The sequence below is a fragment of the Accipiter gentilis genome, chromosome 14, assembly GCF_929443795.1.
Source record: "Accipiter gentilis chromosome 14, bAccGen1.1, whole genome shotgun sequence".
NCBI lineage: Eukaryota > Metazoa > Chordata > Aves > Accipitriformes > Accipitridae > Astur > Astur gentilis.
This window is the reverse complement of record NC_064893.1, coordinates 20,037,306-20,059,556: the sequence shown is the minus strand read 5'-3', so window position 1 is coordinate 20,059,556 and position 22,251 is coordinate 20,037,306. Positions and strand designations below refer to the sequence as shown.

General features: G+C 40.1%; 1 protein-coding gene across 2 annotated transcripts in view; it reads right to left on the bottom strand.

The window, feature by feature from the left end:
• Positions 1–22,251, bottom strand: part of PTPRT (protein tyrosine phosphatase receptor type T) — a 485,911-nt gene that overhangs the window by 45,179 nt on the left and 418,481 nt on the right. The window contains exons 15-18 of one of the 2 annotated variants that reach the window (XM_049816979.1): positions 18,374–18,403; positions 10,664–10,711; positions 8,295–8,443; positions 1,733–1,768 (exon numbers count right to left, since the gene is read on the bottom strand). In XM_049816979.1, coding sequence (XP_049672936.1) covers positions 1,733–1,768; positions 8,295–8,443; positions 10,664–10,711; positions 18,374–18,403 — 263 coding nt within the window. The remainder of the gene's footprint in view (positions 1–1,732; positions 1,769–8,294; positions 8,444–10,663; positions 10,712–18,373; positions 18,404–22,251) is intronic. The other variant, XM_049816980.1, reaches the window with a different exon arrangement.

Below are 22,251 nucleotides of genomic sequence, written 5' to 3'. Positions count from 1 at the left end.
AGTATCGGAACAGAGAGGGGAAACCAGCTCCCTCAAATGAGGGTCCGGTTTTCACAGATGCCAACTACCAGATTGAGAGCAGTTTGACATCTTCCAGCAAAGTGCAGGTCTGGGCCCTGTTTCTAAAGTATAGCCAAAAGATAAATCTACCTTTAGGTTTTTCTATTGACAATACTGAGTCTCTGGGAAACGAGAACAAACCTTCTCGAAAAAAGACTACTTTCCTTCCCCACCTCGTTAACAGAGGGCTCATTCATTGCTATCAGCATTTTGATAGATAGCAGGATAAATGTGCGTATTGTGGCAGTCCCTCCAAGCCTCTGTGTCCTGGCTGTTAGTCTGTAAGCCAGAGCACTTATGTGATCGTTTGTAATGTCTTCCTGGTCTGTGGGCCTTCAACATGCTCAGAGTAATGTTTAAAGCAGCCACGGTAGATTACTGTGTCTGGAAGTGAACATTTACTGTAGATAATCCAAAATGACAGGTCTGATAAATACCATTGGTTAGATTCTGATCAACCACACATCATCTTTCTGATTCATAGCGGAGGAATTGCCTTCTTCAAATTCCACACGCAGGCAGCATCCTCCAGGGAGAGCCTGAAGTTGTAGGCTGTTATTACTCACTTTTGAAGGTACACCTCCAGTAAGTTTCTGGATAACTTCTTTTATCAGCTAACAGTTTCTGCCAATTTTGCTGTCTCTGTTAACTTACTGTAAAAATGTATTATTTTTAAAAATCTAAAAGCTAAGAGCTGCACACTGGATGCTTTATTTATCATCTGAACAAGAAAAGCTAATTTTCAGAGATCCTGAACACTAGCACCTCCCTCTAAAGTTACCAGCAGCCATGGAATAGCCTCTGCCTCCCAGAACCTGCCTTTTTGTTATCCTTTCAAATCTATACCAGACTGCTTGAATATTTAGCATTTAACTCTAAGCATACACAGAATTAGGTGGGGCCACTTGCCCAAGCCCAGCCTCTGATTTCTCCAAATAACCTCTATACTTGCAACTGAGTCCAAAACTGTAGGCTCCCACCTGCTTTGGACATGCAAATCCTTGCTTATATTCACAAGCGTTGAGGCACATGTAGCTGAGCCTCACTCACAGAACAAGGGGTAATGGTTTTAAACTAAAAGAGGGTAGATTCAGACTAGATACAAGGAAGAAATTTTTTACAATGTGGGTGGTGAAACATTGGCACGGGTTGCCCAGGGAGGTGGTAGATGCCCCATCCCTGGAAACATTCCAGGTCAGGTTGGATGGGGCTCTGAGCAACCTGATGTAGGTGAAGCTAGCCCTCCTCATTGCAGATGGGTTGGACTAGATGACCTTTAGAGGTCCCTTCCAACCCAAAACATTCTATGATCCTATATCAGCTGCACAGACACAACCATGTACATGAGTCAAAACTAAGCCAAAGGCAAGGCGGGATGTGGGAATTTGGCCCGGAATGCCAAAACCCATTCATGGAAACAACAAATAACTTCATAAACCTTAATTTTTGAACTGTTCCTTCCTTGAAGGAAAAAAAAAATAATAATCATTTAGTAGCAATAATAAAGCATGAGTAAAACGAAAGACTTTCCAATTAACACAACACACATGACCACAGGATTAATTATGATTTTGGAGCCCAGCCACTTAACAGTGCTCTCTCCAAGCTATTGTCAAGACACAAGTGTGTTTGCTCTACAATGAAGTGCAGTAGACCATACCTGTCTTCTTACCTAACAGCGTGGTCGATGGAACAGTGTCTGATGATACTTTGAGATGGAATTCCGTTCACCCACATGACACGGATCAATGGAAATCAACAGAAGATCAATAGGAAAAAAAGTTACAAAAAAATGAAAACAAGGTTAGCTGTATCTCACACTCAGAAGATTCAGTCTATAGGTCATATTGGAAAACATACAAAAGCAAAGAAAATTTAGAAATGAAAGAAAAGTCTGGCACTAGTACCTGAGTAGTAGGAATTCAACAAAGATTTGCTCTGAAGGGTTTTGCTTTGGACAGAAAATGAACAAGGAGAGGGTGATGCTAGGTAGGAAAGACATAAGGAAAAGACTTTAGACATATATTAAGAGAGAGAAAGAGAACAGGGAGAATGTTCCTCAAAGAACACAGTAATATGGGATATATAAGGCTTATCAAAATGAATTATATTTTTCATCTCGACATGCATATTACATTTATTACATTGTCATCATGATGGATTTTCTTTAATATAAGCACTCCAGACCCCAAATATAGTATTATAGTTATTGTAAATCAGTGTGTTCCTACACGGGATACACATATAGGACTATATTCTAGATATCCTTTTTTTTAACTGAAGGAACAAACTTATGTTTTTGTCTCTAGGAGAAAGATCCTTAAAAACAACCCCTAAAATACAGAGACTCGAATGCAGTATTAACAGCAAAATAAGCCTGCTCAAACATAATGTACACTAGTACCACAAAAATACACAGGTAAGGTAGCAAATTTTTTTGTTAAAGCAATACAAGATAACAAGGGACTTGTTCTGCAACCCAGGGCTGTTCATAGCAAATCCTATAATCCTTTCCCCTGTGAGTTGGGTTCTTTCAGCAGGACAAGCATCCCTGCTTTCTCCCATTAAAGCATTAGCTTTCTCTGGACAAGAATCCCCAAATTATTTCTGTATTAATCAAATATTTATGGAAAGGAGCCAGGACTCAACGTCTTCACAGTAGATTCTTTTCTTGATAGTAAATTTATGAGGCTGGTTTATATCTACAATAGCATACATGTACATTCTTATGGTAATCCATCATTTCTGAAGGCATATTCTTTTGTTATCATTCTGCATTCACTCTTCGAGTTACAGGTATTTATTCATCTCCTCCTCAGAATGTTGGGAAACAAGCTAATACAAATCTCAGTACATCAGAAAGATGACAATAGATAACACAGGAAAAACCATTCCATAATCCAATAGAAATAGATAAAACTCAGAATACATCAAAGTACTTTCAGAAGCGATTTTTGTCTCTCTAGAGCAAACACCACTTAAAAATTTCAAGTTAATCTATGGGGTGAACCAAAGAAGTTGCTAGTCTAGGGAGTTTCATAAAGTCTGCCAAATTACCTCCTAAGCAGTGTATAACCAACCAGTAAATGAAGTCATTCTCGTTCTACATTCTCCTGCTATATTTTCAAACTTACACCACTTGAAAACACATTAAAATAATCAAATATCTCATAGCTTAGTCTGCTGGAGTTCTGCCCCTGCTGCATACAAACCATAAAGCATCTTTCATCTGGGGCCTCTTACGCTTTCTCCCCTGTGTGTGTCAGCTTAAATCAGACCCTCTCCTTTCTGTACTTGGAACACAGCCATTTTTGCAGATGTATAAAATAAGGTCTAAAAAACGTAATTTGTTTGCCCAAGTCACAGAGCAAGTCAACAGTCAGGGCCTGGAGCGGGACTTGATTTTTCTGAAATTTGGGAGTATAAAAGAACTCATTGGGCCATACTGCCTTTTCAGGAATTGCTAACGATAAATTACTTAGGCAGCTGAAGATACACACCTCACTTCAATGAGTTTGATTAAAAATGTTACCAACTGAGGTTTATGAAATGAACCATATTTGTGAGACAGGGAGGTAAATTCCAGATTATTTCTTTAGAAGAAAAAGTAGAAGAAAGCACACCAAAAAAACAAATTTCGCAAAACTTTGGAGAGCTCATTCTCAAAATCATTCTGGTAGTGGCTTCTGTAACAAGAGATGTGTACACAGTGCTGCTACCTAACCAGAGGTTCTTACAGCATTAGTGTGTGCAATCACAGGGAACACTTCCACAGAGGATTTCATGTCAGGGTACAGATTAAGACTTCATTTAAAATTTTCTTTATACTCCTTGGAGTGTCATGTGAGGCCACACAGATCCCTCTAGTCACACAGAATGGTGGAGGCTCCTTCCTATTCCGAAAATTATTCTCCCTTACTTTTCATAAGGTTTTCTGAACTAGCAAACCCCACAAAAATCCCAAAGCAGCATGAAAAACAGTAAAAGGGATTTTGGTATTTTTTCCTCTTATGCCTTCGATGAAATTTGGCTTTATTTTTTATTTTTAAATAAATTCACTTTAGAATTTTTCACTAAAGAAAACATCTCATGGTCATGGTCTTACAAGTCCTTGGACTCCATTTAGCACATAACTATGAGTGAAAATTATCTATTGGATAGGAGCAAAAACTAGACCTTGATGTAATTGTCTGTTGTGACTTACAGCAAATTTGAAGACCTTTACATTTCATTCATCACAAAAACATGCAGGATATGGAAAAGTGTGAATTTAGATGTTTCTTGGCTAAAAGTGATCCTTAACAACCTGGGTGCCACTTACCTACATCTCTCTCTTACCTCCTTTTTCTCGCTAGTAAAAGCACATTAACTTAGTAACTGTACAGTAGTGCCCACTAATGCAAAACTCCGTTCCCTACAGCTTCCAAAATGCCATCTTCAAACTCTGCTTCTGTCTGTAATGTTAAAGCTATCTACCTAATCTGTATCAAGTCTCACTCCTAAAATTGTCTGGAAAGCTGTCTCCTCCCAAACTGAGATGTCACAAAAGTTAAGCACACCCTAATAAATCAGTCTCTAGCAAAACTGGCTGCATTTTACGAGAGTAAATCCTCAGAATCAAACAGTTCCTGCCAGAAACCCCCAAAGGATGTCAAGATGGCTGTGCTGGTGACACAGCATTCTCCTGGACAAGCCCGCTCCATGGTATTTAGCACTGCAAACCCAAAAGCACAGTTTCTTTGCACAGGACATATCATTAGTGCATCATTGCTGAGATGACATACTACTGCTTCTCCCATCACATGGATGGGCTGCCAAATTGTGCACAATTTCTGTGCAATAACAACCCCTTGCACACCCTTCTGGTCAGGGCACAGATATTGGTGGATAACTTTAGGCCCATCTTGTCTCCAATTCGTCATCTTATTTCAGACTAACCCTGCACAGAGTCAATGCCTACATGTGACTCTGCTGCACCACTCAGAGGAAAACGCTGCTGCTTTCCAAATATTCCTGCAAACTGAAGAGCAGGCCCAAACACTGCAAGTACCATCACCTACCTTTAATGGATTTAGGATTTTTTTCTATTTTTTAAAAAGCAAGATATTTGAGAAAACAAACAGCTATGATAAGCCTGCTTCACCTCCACATAATCTGTGGGCAAAACCAGACAAGCTGGAATAGCCATGGACTAATCTATCTTTCAGCAGACACGTGTTCTGATTCCATATGGTGTCAGAGACAGAGGCTCAGTCCATAAAAATCTCTTCAGTTTAAAATCCTGTATATACCAGTAAGAATTCAGTCTGAGTAATGAGTTACAGTGTAGAATGGAAAGAGGGATGAGCGGCTTTGCTTTGGGCCAGGAAAGATAAATGCCCAATTCTCTTCCACTTTTCAGCAAGACCTGAGGTCTCCCTGTTCCAGCAGAGAGGCTACAGATCATCCAGAATGTAATTACATTTGCTAATGAGCACCTCTGCCAAATGACAAAATTCAAAACTACAAATGTCCAACAGGACTGTGTGCTCCTGAGCACTGCACTGGCTTCAACAAAGGACTCCACTGCATGCAAACACGACTTTATGGATGATGCCTTTTGCAGGAGTTTATATTGAAAACTGAGATAGAGTAGGTGAAGAAATCTGCATTTTTACCAACAGCAGAGACAGGAGGATGGTAACTCTTAGTGGGGAAAGAATCACCATTACTACACTGCATACTTTTTTCAGAGTTGCCTGTAAAAGCAGCCAGGTGTATGTCTTCTCAGAAAAGGAGAGGCTGATAAGCAGAAAGGCAGCTGCTGTCGCTCATGATGCACAGCACTAGGCAGCACCCGTTACAGTTGCTGGACCTGTCAGGTGGGAGCTCCCTGTGGGGTGACAGTGCCGTAAGGCAGCGAAGCAGGCAGCAAACGGGGGGGGGCTATAGCAGGGGGGCCCCAAAAGTTCTCCTGCAGCAGGAGCAGACCAGTGGCCAAGCTGGAGAGACTATGGGAAGAAAAAGGCTTCTATAGGGACTCACTGAATTTGTTCTGCCTGAAAAGTCATTAAAATTATCGGGACAGAAAGGAAAAACTGGAGGGAAGGACACATGCCCTGCAAGGACGCTGTTGTCTGGACATAAACTTGTTTGCAAGTCATTCAATACTTGTGAGGTATCCTACTTAACAGGCTGTCTTATTCGATCGCTTTTGTGAGCTAGCAAGGTGATCTTGGGCTTGAAAACACTTAGCCTCTCTTGGTGGACTTTCTTCAAAAAGGAGAGGGGTATTTCCATGTCACTGCTACAGTCAACTCAGGCTCCCATAACTGAGGGTCAAGATGGAGAGGATGACTACCTATCATGAGATATCTGCAAATGCTATTTACTGTCGGGAGGCAAAAGGACAATTTAAGAAGGAATTTGACTGCTGCTTAAGACAGCTGATTTCAAAAGCTAGGATTGATGACCCCCTATAAAACTCTGTTAGTTAGCAGGAAGGTAGAGAAGTAATCCTATTATGTTCAAAAGTTAGAGTACGCCCATATAGAAACCCTCAGGTATTAAACTCTATTAAGGCAATTTTTTAAAAATAAAGTCTTTTACCCACAAAATTCCTGTATCAGCACGTGCACACTATTGCACAGAAGAGAACTTACCTCCAACACCTCAGCATCCTGGACTTGGCAGTAAAAAGTTTGGAGAAGTCATGAAGGCTTACTGGTAATTGTTTCTCAGGGATACGAAGAGGAAAAAAAGAAAAGAATGGGCCCATGACTTGACTCAGGCTGTGTTATAGAGGGAGGTAGTGATAAAATCTGCAGTGATGTCAGACAAGCAAAGGACTAACTGATTAAAAAAAGAGAAAACCTGGAGGGTTGCTTTTTTACAAAATTAGATACAACATATTTTCTATAATTGTCATTTCAAGTAAATGACTCAGCTGTTTTAATTAGTCTCTCAAAATACCAAGGGGGAAAAAAATGCGGTCACATTTCAAGCTCATCTCTTATTTTCTGGTTGGAAAAAAGAAATTCCCCAAAGTTTAAAAAAATCCAGACTCTGAAGAAAGTGTTAAAAACTTCATTTCCCCCATACATGTTAAACAAGCTACCTTTGCTGTTTCTAGGATGTCTGTTACAATGCTGTCCTCTGCTATCCTGTCTTTCAAAGATATGAACCACTGACAACTCTTGCTGTCTCTTTAGAAGATATAGCTACTCAGCACCTGAGAAAATTAGATCTTGACTCAAGTCAATTTAATATCAGAGAGAAGCGTTCACTGCTAGACTTGACGGTCCCAAACACCTATTTATCCATCTCACAGGTATGTTACACAGAGTGGCAGAAGCAACACATGCAGATGGAATTTGACATGACCTACAGATAGAGGGGAAAGAAGAATTCACTCAGCCTGTCCCACTTAATCTGAGATTACAAAGAAAGGTTTCAATGACAGAACATATTTTGTACCATAAGCACTTCCATGTTATTAATTAGGGGAAAAACCACTTCACTAAAGATGTTTAAGAAAGGCGAAAGAGTTATAGTACATACTTGTGTTACAGAGCTGTCCCCTGTTCAAACTAGCAGGCTAAGTGTCAAAAGAAGGAGTGACATTCCCATAGTGTCTAAGTTAAAATTTATTTAATATGAAAAAGTTACAAATCCACCATGCAATCCACCATGCACTCAATCTGGATCTAGTGAGGCTAAAGTATGACTTTGTGCTGCTCTTCCAGCTACAGAGGTCTAAGTGATATACAAGTATTAACTAAGATTAGTTTTACTGAACCCATGTGAAGAATAAACTGAGGACATAGACGAAAGAAGTGCTGTCTTTCCAGTTCTCTAACCAGGAGACCATGCTTTCTTTCATAACAATTTCATACAGAAAACATTATTACATCCTACAAGTCAGCTAAGTGATTTGACTCCTCACAAAGGAAAAAATATTTCTGAAGAACAAATAAACATGTGCCTTTTTGACTGTCTGATGCAGTTATTAGAATAGACTTCATAAATTATTCTCAGTAGATTTGAAGTTGGAAGCAATGCTCTCCACCTATCTGACAGTTAAAATAGAGGCAGCGTCAGAGACGTTTCAGACCACTGATTTCTATCAAGCTTTTGCAATGATCTCTATCACTGTCATTCCTAGCTCCTCAATATTGTGCCCATAGGAATAGGTCCTTTTAAGAACCTAGAGCTCTCCAAGGGGGACATATCCATTGCAAGCAAGTTAAACTTACTGAATCCATTAACATCTTGGCAGCTGGAAGAAAAAGCTTCTTCATTGTGAACAGCACTGAGTTTGGTAGAGGTCTTGTCAGAAGTAGCCACGGGACCCATCTCCCTCTGCGTGCTGGTCTGAGTCTCCTTCTGCTTCTTGGCTAGCTTCCTTTAGGGTGTTTTGAAGAGGGGAGAAATCAAGGTCAGTTTTCCCTCATTAAAAACAAAACAACGAGTAAATATTTTGAAAACCACAATTATCCCACTTGGTCAGACATGCAGGGCACGTGGCAGGCCGCACAAGAGGAAACCCCACAACTTTTTAATATAACTGTTGTGGAGCACAATAAATATAGCGATACCAGTCTTTGAGCTTAGCTGTCCCTTCCGGTAACTCATCTTGCACAAACCTGCATCACCCCAGCAGTAGGAGTGCTACATCATCCTTGACAAGGGTGGCATAGGTAAAGTCCCTGGAGCGGGTGTCAGCCGCTCAGGAAGAGCAGAGGGCCCGGGATGAGGGCAGCGATCAGAACTGCTCACCAGGAGGTAAGTGGGACATCTACATCCATCCCCGGGGACACCTGCACCGGGGATTTTCTTTGAGTGCCCCGGTGGAGACTGTGACCTGACTCTGTGCAACCTGAGAGCTGGAGCAGGAGTTTTGCCCTGTCCCCAAGCAGAGCAATGAGGACAGCAGCCTCTACTAAATTTTGACACACGCCCGAACTGCACTGAGGATCGACAGTTAGTGAAGGGTGGGGCAATTTAAAGGTTGAAGTTATTTTAGAAATGTTCAAATATGCCTCTGTTCTGGGAAAATGGGTGTTATTTTGAGGAGACGTCAAAAACATTGGCAAAAGCAGAAACACTGCCTGCTCTGAAAACACTAACAAAGCCAACAACGTAAGAGGCTCCCCTTTTGCAAACACAGCTAATAATAAGAAAATGGAGAGAAGCAGGAGAAGTGAGCTGCTAAGCTTCCATTGACATTTGACTGCCCTGTGCTTCATTCATATCAGAGAGCAAAACTGTTTAAAAATGAATGTGTGACATTCGACAACCCGCACCTTGAAAAAATATCACACAAATCCCTAGCACCAGCAAAGAACTTTGCTTACGCTACTTCTGTAGATAAGAAAACAAAACAAAATAAAAGGGAGAAAAAGAGATTACTGTAAGAAGGAGCTTTAGTTTTCTTTTTTTTCTCCAACTCAAAGAAAAAAAAATCCTAACAACTAAATTATTTTGCAAAGAGGTTTTTCTTCACTAAAATGACATGCTTATGGTAAATACTACCCATTTTTTAAACTTCATTAGATTCTTTAAAGGATATTCCTTGCAACATATTCCAACAGGCTTTATTTATTCACAGCACATGTCAGAGTGGCATTTACAAGCAAGTTCAAGCACACAGCTGAGCCCCAGCCCTTTGTGAGATGGGTAGCTAGGCCAGTTACACTCAGTTGCAAGGAAGGGTCAAAGAGAACAAAAACCTTTGCCTGTGTCTGTGGGAAATGAATATTTTAAGGCAAACTGATAATCCAGACCAGGAGAGCACAGATTTATGGAGAAGTGTCCAATGTTTGATGCAAACTTTTGAACAAATACACCTGTTTCATCTGCTCCACCAGGCTTTTACAGTTAGTGGTTTCAATTCAAACCATAGCTATTCAAATTGGGAACATAAATACAGAGTGCATATTTAGGTCTCACAAAATCTCCATGGTGTATCCACTTCTGCAGATGAAGATGCAAACAGAGTAACTGTCCTTGAGTGATGAAGCAAAAAGCTGGCATTTAATGATGTTAAAAGCTCTGCTTCCAGTGTTCAGCAATGTTAGCACAGTCAGATTTATTAACTATGAGCTGCAGCCATGGGAGCCCCCTTTTTTTGTGCTGTGGTACCTGAGGTAACAACAATAGTCTTGAAGTGTATTAACCCTGCTAGGCGGTTATTTTAATCCTTTAGATTTGCTAATCATACACGGCTATGTGAATTCTTTGGCAACAGGAATTAAAATTTCTCAGTGGGAAACACTAATCCAAAATGCCAAAGTCCTTAATAACAAGCACTCTGGACTGCTGGGGTGAGCCATTACAGACGACCACTACTGGTGTTTAAAAATGGTGAGTCAAAAAGGGTGACTTCCTTATTAAATCCAGATTAAATTATTTGTGGAAATAATTATCTGTAAATCCCATTGCCTGGTATCTTTTCAGAGATGCCAACAAGCTACAAAGAGCCAGAACTGGCAGACTCGTTTTCTCTTTCAGTGAATGAGCAATAACATTTCTGCATGTGCTAGGCAGGAAAAAATAACCCCAAACCCAAGCCCATTAGTCCCCAAAGGCCTGCTTACAAAAGCCCTATGCAAAGCAGTTCTACCTGGTCCTGTAGAAGACAGAGAGGCCCCTAAAACATTGGCTTGAATGCCTAAAAAGAAAAGGTGACATGAGTTTAAAGTTCTCAATCTAACTCGCACACAACAAACCAGGCTGCTCGCAGGTGGACCAGCTAATGCTTACGCATGTTCAGAGAGAAGCCACACAGAAAATTGTTCTGCATCTGAAAACGCTACTATTTTCTTTCAACAGCGTGTTATGATTTTTAATCTTTCTCCCTCTCTATTCGGAGAATGTAAAAGTTCTTCATCTAAATTTAGAAGGAAAAGGAAGACAGATCTCTTTTGAGGATTTCAGAGCTAAGCATGCCAGACACATCAAGGGGCTCTTGGTTTCTAAATGTGCCTTTTCTGCCTCCGTTACACGTCTGGATAGAGTGGCAGCACAGGACTAAGCCTATTTGGTCCTTACCATCATTATAATTCATAGAAAGGATTACAAAATCAAATGACTAGCACTTTCTAGAATGTTAGGGATGTGACTTAAACCCACAGCTAGGTAGAGGTTTATTTCCCAGCATGTCAAAATGCCTTTGGAATTGGAAAAGCATTTATCTGGAAATGCTGTTTCCAAAAATAGGGCACTTCAAGGGATCTCTGTGGATCACTGACAAGCTGCATCAGTGACACGGCTCCTGCTCTTCTTACTGACCAGCCTCCCTTAAACACAACAACTGCAACACTCAGATGAAACTGCTATCAGTGCATTAGTGTCAATCACGGGCCAGCCGCAGGCTGCTGCCAGTGGGTACCTGGCACAGTCTGTCACCAGGCACTGAGAAGACACCTTCCATCTCATGCATTATGCAGTTGAAAAGGGGAAGACATGAAGGACCGGGCAGATATTTGGAAGAAGAGTCTGATACAATCAACATAGGGTGAAGAGACTGAAATGTCAAAATGTGAATAAGGTGATATTAATGGCTGTTTTACATTTAAGCGTAAGGACAGTGTGCCAAGAGGAAAACAGGAGTCCATGGATGGGGTTTACTGGGTTGCTCTTTTCAGTTCAAGAGGGTTTGTAAATGAAGAGATCATGTTTACAGGCACTCTACACACACAAGGGATGAGACGGAAAGATGCTGAAAGCAGAATAAAAAAATGAAACCAGCTGTATAATCAGGCAGTTGAAGTTAACCCAACTAAAGCAAGGATAAGTACTATTGGCAGTGAACCTCAATTAAGTGAGATTTGGGGGGGGGGGGGGAGGGGAAGATGGGAGACTTGATTCAGCTGTTTTTCAAACTTCTACTCCTATCAGAGAATAGATATAAAATGCTGAAGCACTATATTAAAATTGCGGGAGTTCCAGTTTAACAGTCCAGGAATGCAAGCTTAGTATCAAGTACAAACCATTGACTGCCACAGGCGTTAATCAGAAAGCTTAAGCAACACTTTCAGTTAGAAGTATCTGCAGGATCAGACTCCTGTTTTGCAGAGGTCTGGATAAACTTCAGGGATTATATTTTAAATGCAGCTTCAAACTCTAACTTTTTATATCAATTTTACATGCATGAATGTTAAATTTGTAACTGCCACTCCTAAAGAGCTCTTGTACATGTACGTTGACAGATTTAATTTTAGATGTTTCACAAGGATGGATTATATACACTATAATGTAGATTTGCATGCACAGGTAATTTAGATATTAGGTATAGATCACGTAAGTTAAACATGAAATTTCCTCCTACAGACGAGAATTGCATATTGCCCTCATTTTCAATATGCAATTTAAGAAAGCTACAAAATACAATTCCTTTTAGATATTTGTGCGCAGCAGCCTGCTAGGAGTATACATATTATTTATGATGAAATCTGCACAAATTTAAGGCAGGCAGCGATCAGCCGTGCAATACCCAACTGGGAGCACCGGTTATTAGCAGTTCTATTGAAAAGGACCTCTGTCCCCCAAACCTGTAGATCACAAACTCAATTTGACAGACAGTTTCATGCTGGTGTAAAAATAAGGGAGGGATTATACATGGCACTATGGTCTGCAAGGCACAGGTAATCTTTTTGCTCTGACCAAGGATCAGTAAGGCCTCTGCTGCGATACTGCACTTCAAATAAGATGGGTGCCAAAGGGACACATACAAGGCAGAACAAGAACGGTAAATCTAGAAAACATGAGCTACAAGCAAAGGCCAAAGGCAATATGGATCTTTAATCTAGAGAAAAGAAAATCAAATCGGGCTGACAGGTCTTCAAACATATGAAAAGACACCACAGGGAAGCTGTTCTCCCTGTTTACAGGGGCTGAGAAAAAGTAATAGGGCTAACCTGTGGGAAGGGCAGTTAATTTTAAACTTTAGGAAAACCATATACAGTAGAGGCTGCCCATCTCTCAAGCCAACTGGGCAGGTGGGCTGTGAAATCTCAGTCACTAGAGGTCTTTAAACAGCGAGCAAGAGGAATGAGAGTTAAAAGCAGTACAGCTTCTGGCAGCCTGACAGGTGGGGTATCTCCTCCCCGTGCTCCAGTGGTCCTGCCAAAAACTGCAGTTCCCCACATGCTCCCTTTGCGCAGACTGTAACCTCAGCAGAGCTGAGAAAAATTCTCTGGCCTGAGTACATAGGCAGCTTACTGCTTCTTATAGCTGCTACAAGGGCAAACCCTCCACTTGCAGGCAAGCGTGGAGACAGCTTTACTTGCACTTTTTTAGCACCTGCCAGGGTGAAGCCAAACTCAGTGCAGGTTATTGCAGGAGCAGAGGGAATTCACCAGAGGAAAGGTGAAGTGAAGAGTGAGGAGCAGCCGCACCACTTTTACTTACAAAGCAAACGTTACTTGACACCAGAAAGTGATGTAACGTAGATGTAAGTCAAAAGATGCTCTGAATATTTTGTACTGTGTGTATACAAACACGGGGTCTTGAAATGTAGGGCTGTGCTCTCTAAGCTTTACTTGATCAAATTAATCACTATTTGTGGAGGACGTTTACTTAAGAACCACATAAACTTTAGACAAGACAGGTGCATATAAGAACCATACAGTATACATATAGGCTGGTATAGACAGCCAGCAAACACTGCCCTCTGCAAAGTTTAGACTTGCAATCACCACACAGACACACTCTAAATAAAATCTCACCTCCTTTCTGGATTTTAATTGCATTTTTTAAATTTTGCTTTCATTAGACTGGCATAAGCACTGATTGATGATTCTGTTTTTCCAGCATCTAATGAGAAAACCAGTTTCTCTTAAAATTCTGATTTAGCAAGCTGTCCTGTGCAGGCAGATCCCACCATCCATGGAAATATATGGAGATATTTATGTATGTATGTGGTTATACAGAGGTATGCCTATAAATAAAATAACGTTTTATTTCTTTTCAAATGTCCCACAGACGGTGGAAATAAATTCAGCACAAACCCTGTTATTTCAGAAGATGCAAGTATAAATTTAGCTTAATACCTTTGACAGAACCTCTGCCATGAAAGGAAAGTCCTGGCTGAAACCACCACAACAATTAAAATTGGTATGAAATTACGATGGGAGTTGAAGGGGCTTCCTACATTCCAATCTTGTCCTCAGTACTCTGATCAGTTGAGGGGAAAAGGAAAACAACATATTGGCCACTGAGTGCCCTTTACTTATAAATAACATTAAACTGAGTTCTTGTAACACATACATGAATCTATGTATTTCTAGAAGTACTTCTCTGGTCTGATATCACTCTTGATTAAATTTCATTCTGCAACCATTACCCAGCCCAGGAGAAAGAATCAAAACAAAACAAAACAATACAAAAGAAAAAACCAACCCCCACACAGAAAACATTTCCATTCTTTTTCGTGGTGAGGAAAGAATAAAGCCTTGATATGGGTTGCTGCTGTTGAAAATACTGTTACAAAAGAGGTCTCTGTCATTAAATGCAAAACCTCCTTTAAATCAAACAAATTGCTGTCTGTGTTTTACAGTTTCAGCTACGAAAAGAAACAAAAACTTTCAGACATGGCTGGGTTGCTATCTTACATTGCACATGATATCTTACAGTGCATTAAACTTAAGTGCAATGTGACGAAGCTAGCAATTCTGTACAGACTTTAGAAAACATTTGTATTGGTGTAAATACAGAGTAACTCCTCTGAAAAGGTTCATGCATCACCCTGGCGACATTGATGCAATGAGTGCACCAGGACAGAAACTCCTAATTCCGCATCCCTCTCTTCCCATCACGCAACCAAGTTCTGTCCGAGGATCTCAAATCGTAAGCAACTAAATTTTAATGATGGTACACTGAGGTACACAAAATGATGTCAATCCTGCACAATGACTTAGCAAGTTAGGAATAGAGGCCTCCTGGGCTTATATTTCCACTTAAAGCATGTTAAAGATCTTTATGGCCTTCTCTTTCAGCCACAATAATATCCCTTCCTATATGTTGTAGGAAGTTTTTAATGAAGTGTTGCTATACAAAAATCCTGTAACTATTTACCCATAACGATGTATGCACAAAATAGTTAAAAGAGCTGCTCTTATAAATAAGAATTTTTGACTGGTTTCACTGAAGCTGCAGGTATTCAACCATCTTACACAATCAGATTTTACAGTCTTGGATTGCAGCAGAACACAAGACAGGCTGAAGGCAGAACTCCAGCCTAGAGATTACCACAATGCTTATGGCCCATCTCTGTAAAAAACAGTTACTCATGATATAAGTCTCCGTGACTTTATTAGACTTATCATTAAGAACTGTTTAGAGGAGTTAGGGTTGGAGATTTTGGTCCCTAACAAGAAGAAATGCCAGTATAGCAGATGAAAAAGGGTTGAGAGGAATTATTTGAAAGCAGATGAGAATTACTCTAAGAAGCACAACTTTGAAGTCCAGAAACTGAAACTAAAAATAAAGCAATGTAGTCCATATGGTCGTATTTAAAGCTCTGCCAGCAGATCTATTTGAGAACCTGCTTTTCAATACTGGTAACTCATTCAACTGAATTTTACTTCAGGATTAAAACGTTCACACAAGGTCATAGCATGCAAACCAATTCTATTTTAAAGATCTATATATATACATATTGCTGCTCTTATTTTCACAAGATTTCAAATAAACTTAAATCAAACCTCTCTGCTCACAAGAGGCTGTAGCAATTTCTATTATCTAAGCTTTGGCTTAGAACTACACAGTCCTTAGCAGTTTAAGATTTTCATCTGCAATCATAATGAAACATCCTATTTCATGTGAAACCTGAAACATGAAACTCAATCAAACTTCATCATATTCTCCTTCATGGATTCTCTTGCTTTCTTCCCTCGCTACTGCAACATCCCTTGTACCCCAACTATTGTTCCGGGGGGGTGGGGGGGAGGGCAACAAAACAAACAGAGCTTGGTTTTGCGAGATTAGGGAACAGGCCAAATGTCAATCTGAAACAAAATTCTGACATGCACAGCCTGACAATGGAAGTATTTATTTTCTGATGACTGTTTACGTGTTACCTCTACCATAGTGATGCTCCAGCTAGCAGAGCTCATGCTTGATGGGGTACCTGTGACACCATAAGCACAGAGCTAAGAATGAGCTCTGTGCAAAAAATGTTGGGTGTAGTACTAGGGAGGTATATGATTTCTGTATCCTGAGCTCAAATCTCCACTGAGTGCTTCAATTGGCTGCTATGAACACATAAGCTTGCCTGAATATACCTCTGGCTTTTCTCTATTGTGATATGCTACATGGTGTACATCTGCCATAGTAAATCTTATTAAATCACTTGCTTCTGCTACTGCTGAAGCTCATTGCAACCTCAGGCTTGGATGACCTTCAGAGCCTTGTCTCTTCACTTTTCCTGAGTCACTCTCCTGTTCCCTAAGAAAAAAGTTGTAGTATATTGATCCACAGAAGCCACTACAAGACAGCAAAGAGACCGCTTAATGATACCTTTACTCGCTGTAGCAGAGTAATCCTCAGCTGACTGCTTAAAGCAATGTTGTACAGTTTTAAAAAGGGGTCACATAGAGCTCAGAAGTTGATTCATCTTTTTAAATACACAAATCTTGAAATAAAATAAAGCAGGGAATATTCCTGATCACATCCTGCCTACTGGAAGAAGACAAAATTATAATGGAAAACTGGGGACTGAATTTTTCAGGCAATGGTGGTGACGAGTTGTAAGGAAAGCAAAACAACAGAACAGTGCAGAGGGCACTTTTCTGAAGTTCATGAGAAATGTGCAGAGAAGGAAAGGTTGTAGCAAGAAATGCATCTAGCTAGTAGCATCTATGCGTTAAATCCATCCCGTACTTTAACATTTAGTTAAACTTCTCTTAAAATCTGACAACTTAAGATCAAATTCCATTCTTGGTGAACCAGTGTGAAGTCTAGAGGAAATGGAGTTACTCTGCATTTACAATTACATAATTGGGCAAAGTTAAAGCTCATTCTGGTCTCTTTAGGCTCCTCACACACTTAGCAAGTGGGGAAGGTTCCTCTTTCAATTATTTTCTGATAGGTCATTGAGAAGCAAAATCACTCCAACAAGTGATACATAGGGATCCTCATACTTAATGCTTTGCTCTGTTCTTTGGATGTAAATCAATTCATACGAAAAAGCAGTCAACTTCCACTAAAAGAGCAGAATATAAATGCATTCATTTTGCTGACCTGCTGAACAACTTCCAGATTTGTCCATCAGACAAAGTCACAAGATGAAGACAAAGATGAACTGTAGGAACAGGCAAAGGAGGAGGTTGCCAGGGGTGGCAGACTAGGAGGGGTTAGCAGAGCAGACGTGGCCCTTTGGACAACTTTGTCAATGTCAGAGCCCTGGAAAGTCTGGCAGGTTGCTGCTTTTGGGGGAAAGGTTTAGGTCAGCGATACAGCTGCTGCTTCCGAGAGCTGGAGAGAGGTGACCTGTTTCTCTCAGCAGTAACAGTTGCCTTCTCCATCCCTCCCAACCCTCTGGTTGCAGCAAAGGCATCCAACTCAATTCTCCAGGACTCTTTCCTCAGATCAGTGATCCAGTCCCGCCCCCCTCCTCCTAATCCTCAGACAACTATTATCATGGCAGAAACAGCTTGGCCCTGATTACTTTCCAGCCCCTCAATCTTTAGACAACAGATGGCTCTGGAAGTACTGATGTGTGAAGCGTCTTCATGCACCTTAACAACTGCCTTAATTATGCAGCATTGTCATTAGGACTGGACAGGTGATTTAGATCTGAATATCTGAACCACTTCATCATCCAATGGTCTAAACTGATAACCAGAACCTGGCAACTCCAGGAACAGGGATGTGTGCTGAGATAATGTCAAGTCCTAGTTGTCGGAAACCTTACATTTTATAAAAAGCTTACTTCCATGGCTGAGAAATTCCTAACACTAACTTTCAGGTGTAAATTTTCCTGCAGTCTGGCTAAATATGATGAACAATTAGAAAAGGTGCAGTTGGGACACACCGTATTTGTCCATTAGCATTTGAAGAACTACAAACCGTAACTGATATATCTGTGGACATTTATGTGTTTGCAGGCACAGTTATAGGTGCAATGCTAAAACAGGGAAAACATAACAATGTGAAAGTGAGAAAATAAAACACAAGCTGCTGGAAACACAAGGAGAAGTGGAACAGTAAAAAACAACAACAACAAAACAACCCCCAAAAAACAACTGGTAAAAGAAAAGAATACAACAAAGCACAAAATTACCACAGGGTGAGCACACTCAAGAAACGTCATCCCCAGCCAAGTACTTACAAGTAATAGGAGTAGGAATATGCATTTCTTCTAAATATTGACAGCCAGGCAGATGAACAAAATATCCAAAAGGAGAAAAAAAGAAAACCACATAATTAGATTTATATGCACTCTAGGATTTTTTTCAATATACAAAATATTTGTGCTGCCTCTTGTACTGAGCTACTATTCTCCTACAATTTTTTCAGAAGCTATACATCTGTGAGCAATGGATACTGAACTGGAGACAGGAAACACAACCTGTGTTTCCATTTCTGCTACTGACATTTGTCACCATGAATAAACCTCCTCACCTCTGCCATGTCAGTAACATGGGTAACGAGACTTACCTTTGCCTGTGAAGTGCTTTGAGATTTTTGGAATCGAAAGAAATATGTAAGAGCTATTAATATAAATAACAATAAATAGCAAATTGACAATGCAAGAACACCACAATTTTGGAATACTTAAGACAATGAGCAAATTGTGTAATGATAAATCAAGCTCCATCAAACTCTAAAATGCAAATAGTTCATTAACAATTCAAGCATCACTACATATTTATAGATCATCACTGGGGGTATGCATTAGCTTTCTGCGTCACTGTGATTAAGCATTTTCTATTACAGTTTTTCAACAATACACTTCAGAACATTTTGATATGTTTTTGAGCAGTGCCACAAAAAAAGCCTTGGCAATCAGTTGTAACTTAAGAGGTGATGTCTTCCCTTTTACAACTGGGAAAAGGCTTCTTTGAAAAGGCTGTTTCACAACAGATCTAGCACATGTTATTACAGATTTACAGCAAGGCACAAGAGAGCCTTGAAAAAAGCAGCTATAGTCAAGACAGGGAAAAACAATGAAGCACAAACTTCAACCTATTGCACAACTTTAAAATCCCATCCTTGAAGACACTACAAATACTAGGAAGCATTGAGAAGTATAAATGCAGGGTTCAAGTGTTCACTTTTATGGTTCCTCTGAACACAACTTTCATAAGCACGCATGGAAACCAGATTCAGCGCAGTTACTCCCTGCACAATTGTCCTCTTTGCTATGCACACACTGGGTGAAGGACAGCGACTTACAGATGTTCAAGTGGATTGCTCTGAAATGACATGTTTTGCCTGGTGGTGGCCCTTGCTATAAACCTGAAATTCTGGTCAGATTCCCGATATATGCCAAGCTATTTGAAAGACACCAATTCCAAGGTACACCTGAATGCATTTTTAACATAATGCTACTATCTCCTGAAACCCAGGAATTCTACATGCAATAGCAATGCATCAGTTAAGGTGCAGTGATTGCCACTGAAATTCACTGTGAAATTCAAAGTTCTTCCGAACCTCTAAACAAAGGGAAAAATCAGCAGGATGTGGAAAATGAGAGCCCGCACAGCTGAACCTCCTGCATCCCCAAAATTATTCCATTAAACCAACCCCTCTGATAGACCAGTGCCAGGTTTCACACAGCACTATCAACTGTAATTATTCCGTTCAACATCTTGCTGTACTTTCTGCTTTTCTCGTGTCTTGACCAGCAGACATACGTGATCGCACAAGACTCTTAGTTCTCATTAAAAAGCTACATATCCTTCAAGGCTGCAGAGGAAAGCTCAGAAAGATTTATTCCATAAGGACAGAAAATAAAGGAAGACAAGTAAAAGGAGGATTACTTTTTAAAATTGGGCAGGCCATTTTGGCTCAAATATTCCAAAAATATGCAACCTAAAATAAGGAATTCCTAAGGAATATTTCAAAAGTAACTGTCAACATTTGTCAGGGTTGGAGATCACTAAAAACATGACCTGATCCTAGAATGCATCACACAACCTGAAAACCCTGTCATCCACCTTAAATATGGACACAGAAGGGACACGGGTCACTGAATCTGCAAATATCCCTTTCTTAGTTCTATCCTATAGCTTGGGTAAGTTCTGCTCAAGAGGCTTTTGGGTTTTATTTAATTAGTTTAAGGTAACAACCTAAATTCTAATCCAGAATAAGGAGCTGAATTTTCATAGAAAGAACTAATCCTAGACCCTACATAGCCCCAAATCTCCTTTTTTGCTACCAACAGCAGTTTAAAGAACTTATTTACAGTGCACCCATGACAGGCTGTCTGATCCTATTTATTCAGTCGTATACTTAAAGGGGTCAGTAGAGGCTTTGTCTGCTCAAATGCACAAGCCTGAAGTGTGTCACATTCTTCACTCCAGGGAAATGCAAGTCATGATTACACCGGAGTTAAAACTGTCCAAATGAAATCAGAACTGACCAAAATCTGATCCTTTTGGGGGGCAAAGTCACAGGGTATTTTCTCCAGAAAAGAAGTTTACAAATATCTTGTTTTTCTTGTTTCAGCTTGTTTTGACTAACCAGTCCTGTAATCTCTATTACACAAAAGTATTTAACTAATATTAAGGACAAACAAACAAGCTCCTTAGAGAATTAGCAATGTTTTGACACAATAAAAATGAGGTATTATCTAAAATGAAAACTATTAACAAAATCTGTTTCCTTCGTTTTGGGAACCCACTAGCTACATGAGTTACATGTTTGCAGCTCTAGGATCTTCACATGTAAGAGAGTGATATTTAAAACAGAAATGTATATACACACACACACATTTTTTACATAGATACACACATACAGAAACTTCAGCAGACTTCAGGCAACCTTAGGGTTCAACTAAAACTTTTAGATAACAAATGTAAAGTCAAACCCAAATTTTCCACTGCATAAACATTCTGCCTGGCTTAATTTAGCTTCACATATCTGACTAAACCCCATGAAACATTGGCAGCCCCCAGAAATTTACAAGCCGCTAGAGTTTTTGCAATATGGTCTATTGAAACTACGAGCAACTGGGCAACACTTGCTCATGCCATGCATATGAAAGGTTCAGAAAAGTATGCTGCTTTGGTGCATCTCACAGAAACAAAAAGCAGCTTCTGATGATCTGCCTTAAACCTAATCTCAAACCAGTGTCTGCTTTCTCTTAGTGTTTCCGTCTCGTCTAATCTCTCTCCTTCCTTTGCTCTTTGCATTGGTTAACAAAACGCTTCATTGAGGAAATCCATGACTGTGCCTATTACCAATAAACTACGATGCCCCGGACCATGAACAAATGTCACTGTGATATTTTCCAGCCCCATTTGAAGAAAATGCCTCAAGTTTGTCTAATTAAGTTATTTTTCTGCATTGTTGCCTTGCAAGATGATGCCGTCTTGGACACTGAGGCATTAGCCTTAGTGAACTGAAAAGGGGAACTCTTTCTAAAGTAAGGTTAATGCAAAAACTGAATGCAAGAGCTTAAGCTCCTAACGTTTCTGTTTGTAAAATAGAAAGAGAACTTTGCTGTTAAACTGTTCTCTCAGACAAGTGTGAGCTTTCAGCTGTGCTCCTCCAGAAGTTCAAATCAATCTGTGGTCCAAAGCAGCCTTTCCTTTTATAAAAGCTGGTCCCACTCCGCATTAGTTTACAAATGAAATGAGCCTGACAGGCTTAAGTTCATCTTCAGGGAACACTTGTGCATATGCAGCTCCAAGCCTCAATTGGACGTGACTGGTGGTGCCCATTCAAGGGAGACCCTGAACTGATGCAATCAGCAGGTTTCTCAGCAATGTTGAAGGTGCACTACACAGACCTAGAGAGAGCAAGCCTCCAAAACCTCTTTTTGCACTGTTATAGCCTCTAAATGGGAAAAAGAATTTAAAATCGATGAGCCAGTTTATTTCTTATAATAGTGTGTATTCCAGTGGGTAACCTTGCAAATGACAGCAAACAGGCAGAGAGATACAGACTGTGGTGATTTTGGCTGTTTGCACTAAGAGAGGAATGACAGAGGAAAATGTAGCTTTCCGGCTCTGGAAAGAAAGAGGGGATAATTTGTATTTC